General features: G+C 32.9%; 1 protein-coding gene and 1 non-coding gene across 2 annotated transcripts; one reads left to right on the top strand and one right to left on the bottom strand.

Annotated features, from left to right (window-relative positions):
* Window positions 1–271: 271 nt before the first annotated feature.
* On the top strand, window positions 272–2,372 carry LOC112704133 (26S proteasome non-ATPase regulatory subunit 11 homolog). Its single transcript, XM_072199613.1, has 3 exons — window positions 272–697; window positions 835–974; window positions 1,791–2,372. The coding sequence occupies exons 2-3, from the start codon at window positions 901–903 to the stop codon at window positions 2,131–2,133; spliced, it is 417 nt and encodes a 138-aa protein (XP_072055714.1). The 5' UTR covers window positions 272–697; window positions 835–900; the 3' UTR covers window positions 2,134–2,372.
* A 129-nt stretch (window positions 2,373–2,501) lies between these two features.
* LOC112703393 (uncharacterized) lies at window positions 2,502–7,073 on the bottom strand. The gene is made up of 4 exons (XR_011864122.1): window positions 6,660–7,073; window positions 6,149–6,293; window positions 4,171–4,963; window positions 2,502–3,194 (listed from the first exon to the last, which is right to left on the bottom strand). It is a non-coding gene; the product is annotated as an uncharacterized protein (transcript).
* Window positions 7,074–15,564: the final 8,491 nt, after the last annotated feature.

Here is a 15,564-nt window from a genome sequence, read left to right as displayed (position 1 = left end):
TATATATATATATATATATATATATATTATATTCTCTTTTGATTAACGATCACTTTTGGAAACTCTTACTTTTACCAAATGCTGTAGCATAAATATATATATATATATATATATATATATATATATATATATATATATATATATATATATATATATATTATATTCTCTTTTGATGACATAGCAAAGAAATGCATGGCGTATTCCATAGAGTGCAACAATTTTTGGTCCCAAAACCTCACATAAAAGAATCTTTGTATTACACAGACCTCTTGAACCTTTGCAAAATCACCGATTGCATAAAACAGACGCATGCCCAGATTGTTGTTAATAGTCACTAGTATCAATTTCATATTGGAATCATGTATTTTGATGAATTGTCACAATGTTTTGTAAATATTATAAAACTAAATAAGTGAACAGGAATAATATTTGGTGAAGATTGATCCTCTCAAACTCTTTTATTCATAACTTGATAAAATAATTTGTGAATTGATAAAACAAAGTGTGTTGTTTCTTTTGACTAATTACTGAGATAGAAGCTGTCTTAAGGGAATTGGGAATTAATAATCCATTGAAGTTTTAAACCTTTTTAGGATTTTAGTCAAAAGAGAATGACCTTTAATGGAGCCTCTAGTTGGAAACAAGTTTTGTATTGGTCGAAAAATATGTGGCGTATCCTTTGGAGAGATCTATCTCGGTGAGCTTTCTCATTTTAGGGTTTATTATATTAATTTATTTTAATAGTTTTTGTGTGGGTACCAATATTCAGACAAATGAAGAGGTTGCGATTAAGCTTGTGAGTACTCTAATCTACCTGTGTTAATTTTGAAAAAGAAATAGTAATAATCAGGAGGGGCAGCTGCGGTGGCAAAGGGGAAGAGAAGGGCGGGGGAGGAACCAATGGACAAGGCCACTCTTCAGAAGCCGAGACACATGATCAAGAGTCTGTTGCTAGGTCCAGGGAACGTAAACAGGTACTTACCCCCCTTTTCCAATTTTTTTTTAATAAAGTTTCTTTTAATAAAGTTTCTTTTGTTATATATTTTGATTTAATGTTTAAAAAATGGAGATTCTTTTGTAGTAATGATGTTCACTATTGTTGGGAATTTCAGTATTGGGGCCTATAATTGTTGAGTTGAAAGGAACAGGAAACTGAATTAAAGTTGAGATTTTTCAATCTTATCTCTATAACTTTAAATTACTTGTTGCAGCTTCTTGAGTTTGTCATTCCAGTATCCAGTTGTGAAAATTGGTACAGAAGATCAATCTTTTTTATTGACTCTGTTATGGTGATGTGAAAATTGGTGATTAGATTTATATCTAATTGATTATTGAATGTCCATGAGCTATCAACATCAACAGTGAGTAAAATAAATTCAAACTTTGTAAAAATAAAAAAATTTATGAAAATACCCGAAGGCTTTTTATTGTGTTTTGTTTCCATTTTTTGCTTTAAACTAGTGGTATACTATGTTGCATATGTGTATTCTGAAATTCATGAAAAAGTTATTGACAATGTAAGAAGTTTAAAATGTTAGTATTTGATGCATATGCACATTCGATATGCATAGTTGAACAAAAATAAAGTGTTTCGGCATCATAGGTTGTGGAACATGTTAGATTTTCAGTAGTTGCAATAATACTAATTGTGTATGTTATTGTTTTCTTTAGCTTTTGGAAATGGATCTGAGCTTGTAATTTGAGATAGTGACATTACTGATATTGGATTTTCAATCTCACCATTTTGGTGGTTTTTAATATGGAAGACACTGTGTATATGTGTTTTGCAGCTCTTGTACAGTTGCTAAAATTTCAGGAACATCTGCTCTTCAAATTGCACTCTGCAAAGAAATGGTACAATGGACTCGTGTTGAGAAGCGTACGTTCTTGAGGCAGAGAGTTGAGGCAAGACTTGCAGTACTTCTAATGGAAAATAAGGAGTTTTCAGAAGTTTTGACTTTACTCTCCAACTTGATCAAAGAGGTTAGAAGATTAGATGACAAGCTTCTACTTGTAGACATAGACTTGCTAGAAAGCAAGCTACACTTCTCATTAAGGAACCTTCCAAAAGCAAAAAATGCACTCACAGCAGCAAGAACAGCTGCAAATGCTATTTATGTGCCGCCGGCATAGCAAAGTGCCATAGATCTGCAGAGTGGACTACTGCATGCTGAGGAGAAGGATTAGAGATGCCCAAAATAACCTACTGTCAGCGCAGTAAAATGTATTACTTATCGTGTGTATTATTATTACCATTCTAAATTATCAATATCAAGGATCATATAATCCTCTATAATGACTACTGTGAATGATAGATTGTATTGTGCATACAAGATATGCTACATGATATGGGAGATCAATTTTTTTAGGTGTTTGGGTTGATTTTTTATTATCTCCCTAACATATATTTTTTTCTCTTAGCTAGTATAGTCTTTTTCTGTACAGTTTCGTGGTATTATTTATTTATTTTTATTTTTTTGTATTCTAATATTCAAATGACATCAGAAAATAGGGATGTGATAGATTAAGGCTTCATTAACTACTATTAGTAGTTTAGTACAACAATCAAAGAGGAGTTCTGGAACACCTTAACCCCAAATTGGAAACATGGTCCATACTTCTGAGAACTGACAAATGGCAAACATTACAGTACTACTCAAATCCTCTTCTTCTTTAAGAATGGCAAACTATGCAGTATTTATTTTTTTTCCACTTCATTCTCCCTAATTCCTCAGCAAAATACACATTAAAAATAGAAAAGAAAAAGAAGCTATGGTTGCTAGTAATTGCTTTGATTTTTTTCCTCCCTGCAAAGATAAAACTTCATGAACTACTGTCATGTATATTATTTTAGCTAAGCATCTCTTTATTTCCAGTGGCTCATTCATTGATATCTTGGAATCCTTGACAATTTCTTTTTTATCTATTATGTAAAACTCCAGTCCTCCATCTGAAGAAGAATCTTCCCCATTCATACTTGAACTTAAATGAGGTGATTCCGTCCCCTCCGTTTCTGCCATTCTTTTCGGTTTGTTATTCAAATCTAAATTTTCTAAGGATTCTTCAGTTTGAAGTGAATTTAGCAACTTTAGATAGAGATCATGGAGATTGGATCTTTTTGTAACATTGCAATGCTTAGACACAATAGGAACTCCAAAAGCCTTCCAATTTGGAGTTGATTTCCCATGAGCTTCCTGACAAGATTTGTTAAAATCCAAAGTTAATGATGGTAAGGAGAAACACAAGTAAACAATAAAAGCCTATGCATGGCATACAGATTATAAGTGAGCATATGAATCCAATTTTTGTTTATAGTCTGGCAGCGAGCATTAGAGTAGTTCAAACTGTCAATTGCAGAGATAAATTAAAACCATCTTATTATGGGAGATGTCAAATAATGATGATAAACTTTAACAAAGTATTTGAGATATTATATGATGACATTTCATATTAAGTCCACATTGGCTTGAAATAATGAAAAAGATTGCTCGAAGAACTCAATATTACATATTTCTAAATTCAGAGTGTAACATATAAATAAATTGATAGGTCCTATTTTTCTCCTGTATGAAAAATTCTCAAAATTTGTTAAAACAAAGACATGAACTCCACATAGTTAAACTCAAGAATCAAATAAGCAAAATAAATGAGACCATTTTATTTTAGTTGTCATCATTCATGAACCACTAATTTAAAAAATGTATTTATTTTATATTTCCAAATAAGCAACAGAAGAAAATAACATTTTCCAATTCCCACATACTTTGTGATGTATCTGATGGAGATTTTGGGATTTCATGTTTGAATATGACTCAACCATTTGATTTCCAATCGTATAGCACAGAAAAAAGGATAAGGCATTGAAAAAATATTTAAAAATTAAAAATCCTGTATCACGAACAGGGGCCTCTTTCCAGTTCATAATCTTAAATTATTCGCTGTTCTAGGATACAGATTCCATCGTAATCATAATTTAACAAAAAAAGGTGAAAAATCGTGGATTTGGAGAGAGGAAATGGAAGGAACAGAACGAGAGAGGAAGAATTGAAGAAGACTAATAGGTACTCATTGTGTTATTGAAAAATAATTTGGCATGCTTCGTGAATATACACAAGCATTCTTAATTTGTATTGGAACAAGAAAAATTAAATCAATTAAGCAAATTCATACCTGAAACTGAGATTTCATTAGAACTCTGAAAGTGGAACATAAAAGAGAAGACAGAGCACCACGGTGCTGACGACGACTCGAAGAGAGAAGAGAGAAGAGAAGACAGGGAGAACGAGCCTAGGAACGACACCGGAAAATGAGATGAGATCGACAGCGAGTGCTTGCTTGATGGCCACGGCGAGAGCAAAAACAAGAGAAGAGTGGAGTAGGTGGTGATAGTTCTAGATGAATTGAAAGGTGCATGAGCTTACACTTTACAGAAAAAGAAATTAAGGTTCCACTTTATGAATTTAAAAAAGTTTGGGGTAAATGTAAAAAAAATAATTATTATTATTAGCCCATGTGAGATATATTTATAAATTATATTTTGTGTACATTGAAAAGGCTCGACTTGAGCTTATTATAGACCGATCTTATATATGATCTTATATATGATTGACTCACGCAGTTTTTTTTTTCTTTCCATTTATCCTTACTAGTTTAATTGCTATAATTGAGAAGACCATTGTCGTTATTATTGTATTCATTTTCTTTCTTTTTTCATGTGTTGTTATGCTGTTAATGATATTTCTTTAGAAGCATAAAGCAAATGATCAACAAATTACAGGTGCTGCCCATTTATATATATAATAGATCCTTGTTAGACAAGGCACAAGAATCGTTTGGCAAAGAGCCGAAAATCACATAAAAAAGAAAACAGAAACATAAATCTTCTATATCTGCAATAGTGCAGTGAAATTTCAATCATCAGAGGCAACAGTCCAGGGCACAGCAGCAACATAATCCAGCACAACTGCAGAAAAATACAACAGAGTGAAAAATAAAATAAAATTTACTTTGAGAGATCAATATGTTGGAATGAAAACATGAGATTTGAGTTTAATTCTATCATTGTGAAATTAAAGTTAAAGTATATTTTTAATTTTTAATATTTTTAAAAAAATTTAAAAATATTCTTAATATTTAATTTATTTAAAAAATTTTAAAAATACTCCTAATATTTAATTTGTTTCAATATTATTCTTAATATTTTTGATAAATTTTAATTTTATCCTTATCTTAACTTTTTCAGTCAAACTTAAATTATCCACAAAAAATCATATCATATGTAATACATATAGTATTACTTCTATATTTCTTCAGAGTATTTATTTCTCACTATTATTAAGAATATATACATAGTTTAGTCATTTTATTTTTTCTTATTTCTCAGTAGTATATTGTTTTTCAATGATCAAGAATAGAGACTAATCTATGTTCTATTGTATTCAGAATGTTCTCTCTTAAAATAGACACTATCATCTCTGACCTGATTAAGAGAGATATTATATCTTTACTTTTATATATCAACACTTTAAAGTATGATAATAATATAGAGTAATATACCAAATTGCTTCGTAAAGAACTTTCAGTTGGATAATTTAATTATTAACAAATTTTAATTATTAAATCAGATTAGTCTAAAAAAATTTTAATCACTAAATTTTAATCTCATCATTTAATAAAAATATAATAATTTTTACATCAATCTTTTTACAAAAATAAAGACTATGATATATAGACTGATTTATCTCATGAAGTAAAAGTTTAGAATTGATTTAGTGATTAAAATTTGTTAAGACCTAAAATGCTCGACTAAAAATTGATTAAAGACTGATTTAGAGTATTGCTCTAATATAAATATTATCATTATTTTATTATAAAACAAAAAAATTATTGAGAAATAAAGTAATTAAATCCAAAAGAGACTAAAGTAATTAAAAATGAGTAATGTTAGGGGCAGCAATATTTGTAATTGGTAGTCATTAACTAGCCATCAATGATAATTTGATGGTATGAGATTGGTGTGAGATTTTATCCAATGGTTCACCTTTATCTACTGGTTACATACTGGTCAAAATACAATAAAATTACTGGTCCCTAAATTTTTCCATTAAAAATTAAATAGATGATAGAAAGAAAGGAAATGAAGTAATACCATCCCTTCCAGAAGCCGTCACCCCTGGCAGTGGTTACCACAGGAAGAGTTTGTTGTTGGGTTGCAGGGCCATCCTTGGTTGGATAACCCACTGGTGGTGGTGGTGCATGCTTGCCCTCATTACTTACTGCTGGATATGCAGTCACTGCTCAATAAAAACAATAATCAAACATCACTATCTATATGTCACCAGAATATAAGACATGTACTTTTTGTTTTACTCAAGCACCTCAATATATATTTCGTTTCAATCAGCACAGCTTTAGGTATGTTTAAATTGTAAACCTCGATTATAAACTCGGTTTTTTGGATCTAAATTTGTAGACTCAAGAATTTGATGGCTTCAGACAAGAGACGTGCCTATTTTGTTCAATAATTCAGAAAGACAGAGAGATCAAAAGCTTTTTTCTCAAGGTTGGGAGGTCAATTTTGATGAATGAATAATAATTTTACCATCAATCTTCAACAGAAAAAAACATAAAAGAATATAATAGTGCACTAAACAATTTACCAGGAGCTTGTTGGTGATTGATACTGAGACTCATGGTTAGTTATGAACTTAGGATAAAGAAGTTGTTGCTATTGGTATTATTTTTTTCTTTGAGAAGCAATGATAGGTTATTTACATTTACATGTATATAAATAAATAAATAGGATAAGCTAAAGCGCGTTTTAGGTAGAGAAGAAGAAGATGTGCAAATTCCCCAATTAATGTCTTTTAATAAGTCTTTCTTCTTTCTTCTTTCCTTTTTTTTTTCCCTCTTTCTTTTTTCTCTCCTTGCTTTCGTAATGTCAGTGTCACACAACGTGTTTAGTTAGTTAGTCTCTGCACGCAAGTGTAAATTAATAATGTTTTAATAATGCATTTTATAGCTCTATAATGCTAACTCAAATTTTTATCATTATTGAATACAAGTATAATTTGAATTCCCGTATATGACAATATAGGAGAGTCGATTTAGTATATGATGCAACATATACGTCTATTTTTTACTTCAACTTTGTTTTTCCACTCATTTTTGGAGTTTTTTATTTTTTTTTATTATTGTGTCCATTCCCAGGTACTAAAATTGAAATATCCCGTAAACATTGTCTCTGCTTCTAGATTATTAATAGTCTTCGTTGAAAATTTCATTTTTAATTCTCTTTTTAAAACCTCAGTTGAATTTTGTTTACAAAGATTTTAATGAAAATGATTTTGATATTCTGTTACACTCTCAATGAATAAAATTATCAACTGTGTTATATATATACTAAAATCAGTTATTAAAATTAATTATTAGTATAAAATATATAATAAAATATAAAATATATATTAAAAATAAATTAAATAATATATATATTTATATACATAACTGATTTTAGTATATAAATAATATTTTTGAAAATAAATCATGCATATGACTTCTAATGTAATCAGCTAGAATAATCAAAAGCTTCTAGGTTGATGACTATGCATACTTATTAAAATTCGGAGAATCAAAGGTTTTTAATGTTCTATATATATATATATATATGACTTGTTGATTTTGTGCAGGTGGAACGGATGCCCCCAAAACTGATTGCACACGCCGGTCTGTTCGGTCCAACTGTGCAGCCACCATCAAAATTTCTTCATAAAAAAATGAATATGCAAATTGTATTTTCCATTTATAAATAAGGGTTTAGCATAGGACACATGTTAAGATTCCTACTAAGTACTAACAAATTTTTAAACCTTTTATCTAATAAATACATAATAAATACTTTAAAAAGTAAACTTTGTATCATTTTCGATATAAAAAAAGTTCTTAATTGATAACTTAAATTTTTATTTTTAGCGTTAATAGTAGCTAAATTATATAAATAATAAAAAAAAAATCAAACTTGAGATTTAGGGATGGAAAAAGACTACACGGTGCTTTACATGTGTTTGGCCTAATCTAATAGAAAATATATCCAAATTCAAATTATATTTAAAAAGTCTAAATTCTTTAAAATGTCAAGTCTAGGTTTTTGAAATAATTTGTTGGGTCTGTTAGCTTAACTTTTTTTTGGTAATTTAAATAAACTAAAAAAAAAAAACAAAACAAATAAAATAAATGAACTGCTTAAATAGAGGATTGTTTCATTTAAGCTTATACTTAAACTCTTCCCAATGTGAAAGAAACTCTATATGAGAAAGTTGTAACTTCATCGCCATCTTTGTCATAGTGTCTGTCACCATGTTTGCATCTTTCATAATCAAATGAAAGTCAACACGCCAATTTCAATGCATGATATCTCTTATTTTGAGCACTAATAGATCAATAAACCCAAAACCATCTTGGTGATTAGTAACAAGATTAAACGCTTCCACACAATCCGTCTCACAAATAACATCTTGTTGACCCACATCTCAGGCTAAGAGATATCCTCTTCAAATAGCAAACAATTCTCCTTGAAGAATACTATTACTCTCAATTATTCCCAAACACCCCATTTGCCAACTCTCGTTAAAATCTCTAATAACACAAGCAAAACCAACACTATCACCCGAATCAGGATAACTAGCATCATAATTAATCTTAAAAGTATTAATTGATGGGGGATTTCAAAAACCATTTAGAATAGAGGGAAAGGACATTCGTTGTAATTCAAAAATATTCCTAAGCTCATTTTCTGAAGTTAATGCCAGACAAATCACTTTTTTCGGAGGTCAAGTTTCATGAGGATTAAATATGTCATTATTCCTTGCTCGCCATATCTACCAAAGTCCCAAAAAGAATATGAACAGATGCTCTCTGCTATGATACAAAAACCAGTTCTTCAAATCCAAAGGATGACAAGAAATATCCAACCTATGCTATACAAGCTGATCTTTTGAACAATCCCGAATATAATGTAAAACCAATTCCTGGCTAGAAGACTTCTTGGGCACCTATCCAATGATGACATCCCTCTTCTGAAGCGAAAACTTGCAGTAGGAAGAGTCTCCTTAGACACAGCCAAGCCAAAAACTTGTACTTTTTCGGAACAAGATGGCGCCAAAGCCAAAGTCAATTCTCCTGCTCATCCCAACCAAACAGCTGCTTACACAACCACAAGTAACTATTGTGTGAGTCATAGACTTTGGCAGTAGACCTAAACCAATACCAACCCACTTCCGGACCTGTTTGCACATCTGGATTGTAAGAAAGAATATTACCTTTCATATTTTGAGATAAAGGAGAATAAAAAGTATCCAGAGATTGTAACGGGAGTTGGCAAAGGGGGTGTTTGGGAATATAATCCATCTTCATCCCAGATGCTTTGCAAAAGGTCTCAAAAACCAACATCACATTTTGCACTTGTCTCTTTGTAGCTTTACAGAATAGAAGCAAGTCATCCGCAAATATTAAGTGGGATATTCTTGGTCCTCCTCTAGAAATAGCAACTAGCTCCCACAAGCCCAAATCAACCTGATGACTAATAAAGCATGCCAATCTCTCCATATACAACACAAAAAGATAAGGTGACATAGGATCTCCTTGTCTAAGACTCCGGCTATGAGTAAAGACATTCAGACAATTTCCATTCTAAAGAATAGATAAGGAGGAAGCAGTGACACAATTCTTAATCAAATTAATTGTAGGCTTGGGAAAACTAAAGCTCTTAAGGGTATGGCCTAAAAACCTCCAGTCAACTTTGTCATGAGCTTTCTCCAGATCAATCTTAAAGGCCAGTGTGTCTTTCTTTGATTTAGTCTTCTTCATAAAGTAGAGGACTTCTTGAGCAATAATGATGTTGTCAGGAGTTCCTCATCCAGGAATAAATCCTCCTTAAAGCGGGCCAAAAATCTCCGCAAGATGAGGACGGAGCCTATTAACAAGGACCTTTGTGATGATCTTGTAAACTACTGCAGAGACTAATCGGCCTGAAATCTTTCATAGATACCGGTGATTCAACCTTTAGAATAAGAACTAGTAAAGTCTCCATCATTCTTGGATCAAGAGTAACACCGGAGAACGCCTGCTAAATCATCTTTCAAACATTAAGACAAATGATCTTCTAATATTCCTTGAAGAAGAAAGCTTGAAACCCATCAGGACTCGAAGCTTTAAAGGAGTTCATGTGAAAAATAGCTGTTCTGACTTCCTCCACAGTAACTGGTGTCGTAAGATCATTGCAAGCTTCTTTATTCAGAGAAGGAAGAGGCTTATCACTAAGGCAACCCAAATCAACATCATCCAAATGACAGAATAAGTTTTTGTAAAAAGACTCTGCCTCTCGACTCAGAACCTCTGAATCAGTTTTCCACACTCTATCCTTGAGAAAAAGGCCATGAATCTTATTATGCTTGCTTTGCACAAGAGTTTGAATATGAAAGAATCTTGTATTCTTATCTCCAAACCTTACTCACTGCTCTTTGGACTTTTGGAACCATAGGAGCTCTTCTTGCACTAGACTATTATTATAATCATCAAGCAACTGTTGCTCTTTTTGACGCAAATAAATGCTATCCACCACTTCCAAACACTTTTGTAAATAGTTAATCTGCTACTCTAATTCACATTTCTTAACAAAAATGTTACCAAACACCTTCGAGTTAAACTCTAATGAATTCTTCTGCACTTCCGAAAGCTTGCCATGAATCCTTCTATTACCATACCACCATGACTGATTCACAATATCCTCATACCTGGGATGAGTAGCTCAAGCAGTAACAAATCGAAAAGATCCATTCCCTTTAGGATGGGGACGACCTTTACAACGCACCAGAATAGGGCAATGATCAGACTAAAGCCTATTTAAAACTTCTACATAAGCATTTGGAAAGATAGATAACCAACTACTATTTATACAGACTCGGTCAAGCTTTTTTGCCACGTCAATATAATTTTTCACCCTGCTGTACCAAGAAAACTGTCTCCCAATAGTCTTCAGATTAAACAAACCACTATCCCCTAATGAAGTAGCAAACCTGTCTGCTCTTTGATGAGAAAATTGACAGCCCTTAGATTCATGAGAAATATGACTTCATTAAAATCACCAAGAACAATTAAAGGTCCTTGAAACACCATGGATTGTGCCACAAGATAATCCCAAAGGAGAATCCTTTTATTAAATTGAGGGCTACCATAAATACCACTACACCTCCAAATTAAATTATTAGATTGAACCTCAACAGTAACACCCTGATCAAAAGCATCAATGAACTTACAACAAACACCCTTCATAGAGGATAGAAACCGAATTCTCCCTTATGCCCCTCTGCTTCCACTATACCAATAGAGTGATACCCCAACCTTTCCCAAAATAATTTTAAATGCTGAAAGTGGAGTAAATTTCAACCACAATAAAGAAAATAGGTCTAAATTTTCTAACAAGTTCCTTACAATGCACCCGGACTAACTTATTAGAAGCACCCCTAATATTCCAAGCAATCATATTTAAAATATCCATAAATAATAGGGACAGAATAAATAAGAACATAAACTCTAAATAGAATCACCAACCTCAATAGGTGGTTTGTCCTGCGATACTGGCACACTCTGATCCTCAATAATTGCCACCCTCGGACCCCCCATCGGTGCACCCGCCATGCTTCCATCTGCTAAGATTTGATCCGTTGCGCCACCATTTTTATCAACTAGCAAGTTCTGCAGGGAAGAAGGCCACGGACGCTTCTGGAGAGAAATTCCACGATGTGCAGGAGTTCTACACGATGGAGATGGCGCAATTTCATGTTTTCCTCGCTACCCCATCCTAATGCCAATTGATTTGCCTCCATCACCATGCAAATTGGGCCTTGGAACCCTTCTCGAACCATACTTGTGCTGCTTTCCATCTTGGTCCTTCAAACTTGATGGATGGTCCATTGTGAATTTTCCCTTACGCAACACTTGTTCTCCATCATCTATGCATGCCTCATTAACATGACCATCAAGAACGTGAGGAGCCAATGATTCCGTAACTGCATCCTTCCCTTTAACAACTCCTAACTTCTCGCCCAAATTACGAGAATTCTCACCCAAATCACGAGCTTCCGATTCAACCTCTTTTTGAATTTCATGATTGTTGTGTGGCACTAGTGTTGGGGCTTCATTATTTTTTCCATCACCAAAAGAATCACCATTTCCTGTTAAGGACTCCTTCTCCATGCACAACGATTTATCATGCCCATACTGTGCACAAGTAGAATAAATCAGCTGTAAACTCTCGTACTCCATTTTATGAGTCACACCCTCCACTACAATATGTTTGATTATAGGCAACCCAAGATTAATTTGAACACAAGTTTGGGCATATTTTCCTCTTTCTACAAGCTTAGTGACCAAGTCTACTTTCTGGAACCCCTATTGCAGAAGCAATTCGCAGCATTGCTTGTTCTTGATAGCACCAAATTGGAAGTCCCGAGACTCGAATCCATACTAGCGTTGATTCAAAGGATTGTTCGCATGGCCTAAAATTCACGTTCCATGGCTTTACTGCAACATAGTGACCGTCTATCAACCACGGGCCACCAAGAATGACTTTCTCACGATCTGCAGCAATATCAAATTTAACCAAAAAATACCCAAACCCCAGATCCAGCTTGGGCCTACAAAGATATATATAGAATTTTATTATGCTAGAAAAATGTAATAAGAAGGGTTTAAACTTGGGTGTTCACATTCGAGGCCTTGGATCAATGGCAGCATCACCTGCCTCACTGGGAGTTGCATCCAAGTTGGAATCTTCATTGAGGAATATAGAACTCATGTTAGTAGTAACAGTGTGTGTGAGTGGGTGTGTGTTGTGTAATGTATAAGACAAAAAAAAACTTAGGTCTTCTATAATATTTAAATGCTTTTTTTCACTAAGTCATTTCTCTCTTTAATTATATATGTGTATTTTTATTAATTAAATTATATTTTATAATTTTGAAAATTAAATTATACCTTAAATTTAAATATTGGTTAAATATTTTTTTCGTTCTTAAGGTATAAGGTCAAAATCAAAATCGTCATCGACCTTTTTTTCTTATTAAAATCATCCTCAACGTTTAAAAACGCTTTAAAATTATCCTTTTCACTCTAAAAAGACAAATTTACCCTTGTAAAAAATAAATTATAAAATAAATTAACTTTGTTCATCATCCTCCCAACCCATTTGCAGCGGCTTCATTATCCCTTTCTTTCTCCATCATCCTCCCAACCCATTTCTTCCTCCAACTAAAGACCTAAACTTTGTTCTCTCCCCCAACAACCCAATAAACTCAAACTCCCAACCTAAGTTTCTTCCCTTACCTACCTTTCTCTCTCTACACCAACCCCCATTTTCTCTCTTCTCAAACTCTATTAACAACATGCTTTCGTTCAAGTTAACAAAAAAATTAAGCAACAACAACAGCCAAATTCAGCAACAACAAATTCAATAACAAATTCAACAAATTCAGCAATAGTAACACATTTTCAGCAACACTAAAATCAAAGTGAATCAACAGCAACAGCAACATCCACAAAATAAATTAACAGAAATTTTAGATTTAACAACAATTTAACAATCATCACCGTAACTTCAGATCCAAAATCAGCAACAATAGAAATTAAAAAAAATAAAAAAAGACGTTCATATTCTTCAAAAATAAAAAAAAGAAAGAATAGAAAGAGGAGGAAGGAAGTAACGGTGCGGTGTGGGAACTTACTGCCATCAACCTCTGGCCGCCGCCGCCCTCAGTGCGCCCCTCCTTCTTCTTCCCATTCTTCTTCCTCTTCCTTCCAACTGCCACCCACCGTCGCCGTCTGTCAAAAGCCAACAGCCACTACAAGCGCCGCCTCTCCCTTCCTAGAACATGTCACAGTGCCACCATATCGGGGAATTCAAAGCTGAAGATGACGAACTCAAAGACGCTTCTATCGATCTAACCACTCTCCGCTCTCCCCCTTCCCAACCTCTCCACCTTCCTCTATTCTCTCATTCTCTCTCTCTTCTCCTCGTTTTGTCTTTCTTTCTCTATAGTCAAGACACAACGGCGAAAGCTACGGTGGCGGCCGCACTCTTTTCCGCCATCACCTTCCTCTTCTTCCTTTCCTTTCCTTTTCTTTCTTCTTCCTCTCTGTTTCTCTCTTCTTTTGTTCGGTATCTTTTGTTTTCTTTTTTTTTCTGATTTAGATGGGAGGATAGGGTGGGGTGGTTTTTCTTTTTTAATATTTTTTATTTTTGTTTAAGGATAAAATTGTTCGGAAAAATGTTGTTAATGCACAAAAGGATGATTTTATAACGTTTTGTAATGTTAAGGATGATTTTAATAACAATAAAAAAGGTTGGGAACGAATTTGATTTTCACCAAGACTTTAGAGAAAAAAAAATACTTAACCCTTTAATTATTTATTAAAAAAATGCCTATTGACAAACTTTAAGTCAGGTCAGATTTGACAACAAGTCAGACGCAATACTCATCAAAAAGCCTATTTCAGACTACAGACCAAACTTAAGAGTAAAGCATGGCCTATTCTGACCTGTTTCATGCTGACCTTTTTTTGGTTTGGTCACTATTAGTTAATCATTCGTTATTAAATTGTGAGTAAAGCGATAAATAAATCCTGAATATTTCGGATAAATTAATCCCTAAAAAAAAGTACGAATAAAGTTCTTTAGAATAGTAGATGTAGATATATTACCTTCAAATTAGTCCCTATAATTAAGGTAAAAATTTTTAATTTGAATTAATTTATCCATATTTGTTATTCTGAAAAAATTTTATTGACACTTATTTTTTGGGAACTAATATGTTCGAAATGTAAATTTTCAAAAACTTATTTGTCACTTTACTCTTAAATAGTTTTATATTGCCCTCACATGTTAATCACACTATTAAATATATATATTTTTTGGTTAGAGCACGTTATTATTAAATCTTTGAAACAGGAGCAGAAAAACATAACTGAATTACACGAATTGATGTTGGTTCAGTTTGCTTCTGTGCTTAAGGAACCAAACGGTTTCTTAGTAGAGATAGTAGAGAGTAAAAAGATTTAATAGAGAGAAAAGATCTCATTCTCCAGTACCATTTCGGAATATACATTGATTAGGGAGAATAGACCACATTTTACTAATGCATTTTCAAATAGTATTATTGCTTCTATCTTATATATGATCATAGTTTTGACCAGAATCCATAGTGGTTAGATGAAAAGTAATAGAAGAATCTACCAACAATTCAAATGGTCACTTCATTTTTTTGGGTCAAGTTACATTAAAGAGAGATTTGAACCTGAACCCTCCCATTCGGAGAGGGAGACAAATGCGTTTGAGCTACAACTCATAGGCAAATAGCCACTTCATTTACATCTTATCTTTGGTGTCTAAACCGTGAATTCCACAAAAATAGAATGAAATACAAATTTACTAAGTTGAAGAACATTTCAGAGCTATATACAATGCAAATCAAGGCAAAGATAAAGAACTCACCAGATAAATATTTCAACAACAAT

The sequence above is a fragment of the Arachis hypogaea genome, chromosome 7, assembly GCF_003086295.3.
Source record: "Arachis hypogaea cultivar Tifrunner chromosome 7, arahy.Tifrunner.gnm2.J5K5, whole genome shotgun sequence".
Classification (NCBI taxonomy): Eukaryota; Viridiplantae; Streptophyta; class Magnoliopsida; order Fabales; family Fabaceae; genus Arachis; species Arachis hypogaea.
The sequence above is the reverse complement of the archived record's forward strand: the minus strand, read 5'-3'. Positions and strand labels throughout refer to the sequence as shown.

Bases quoted from the DNA above. Each gene is read 5' to 3' on its own strand.
- LOC112704133 (XM_072199613.1), top strand. From the start codon at position 901: ATGGACAAGGCCACTCTTCAGAAGCCGAGACACATGATCAAGAGTCTG. The intron at 975-1,790 runs GTACTTACCCCC...TGTGTTTTGCAG, and splicing joins GGTCCAGGGAACGTAAACAG to CTCTTGTACAGTTGCTAAAA.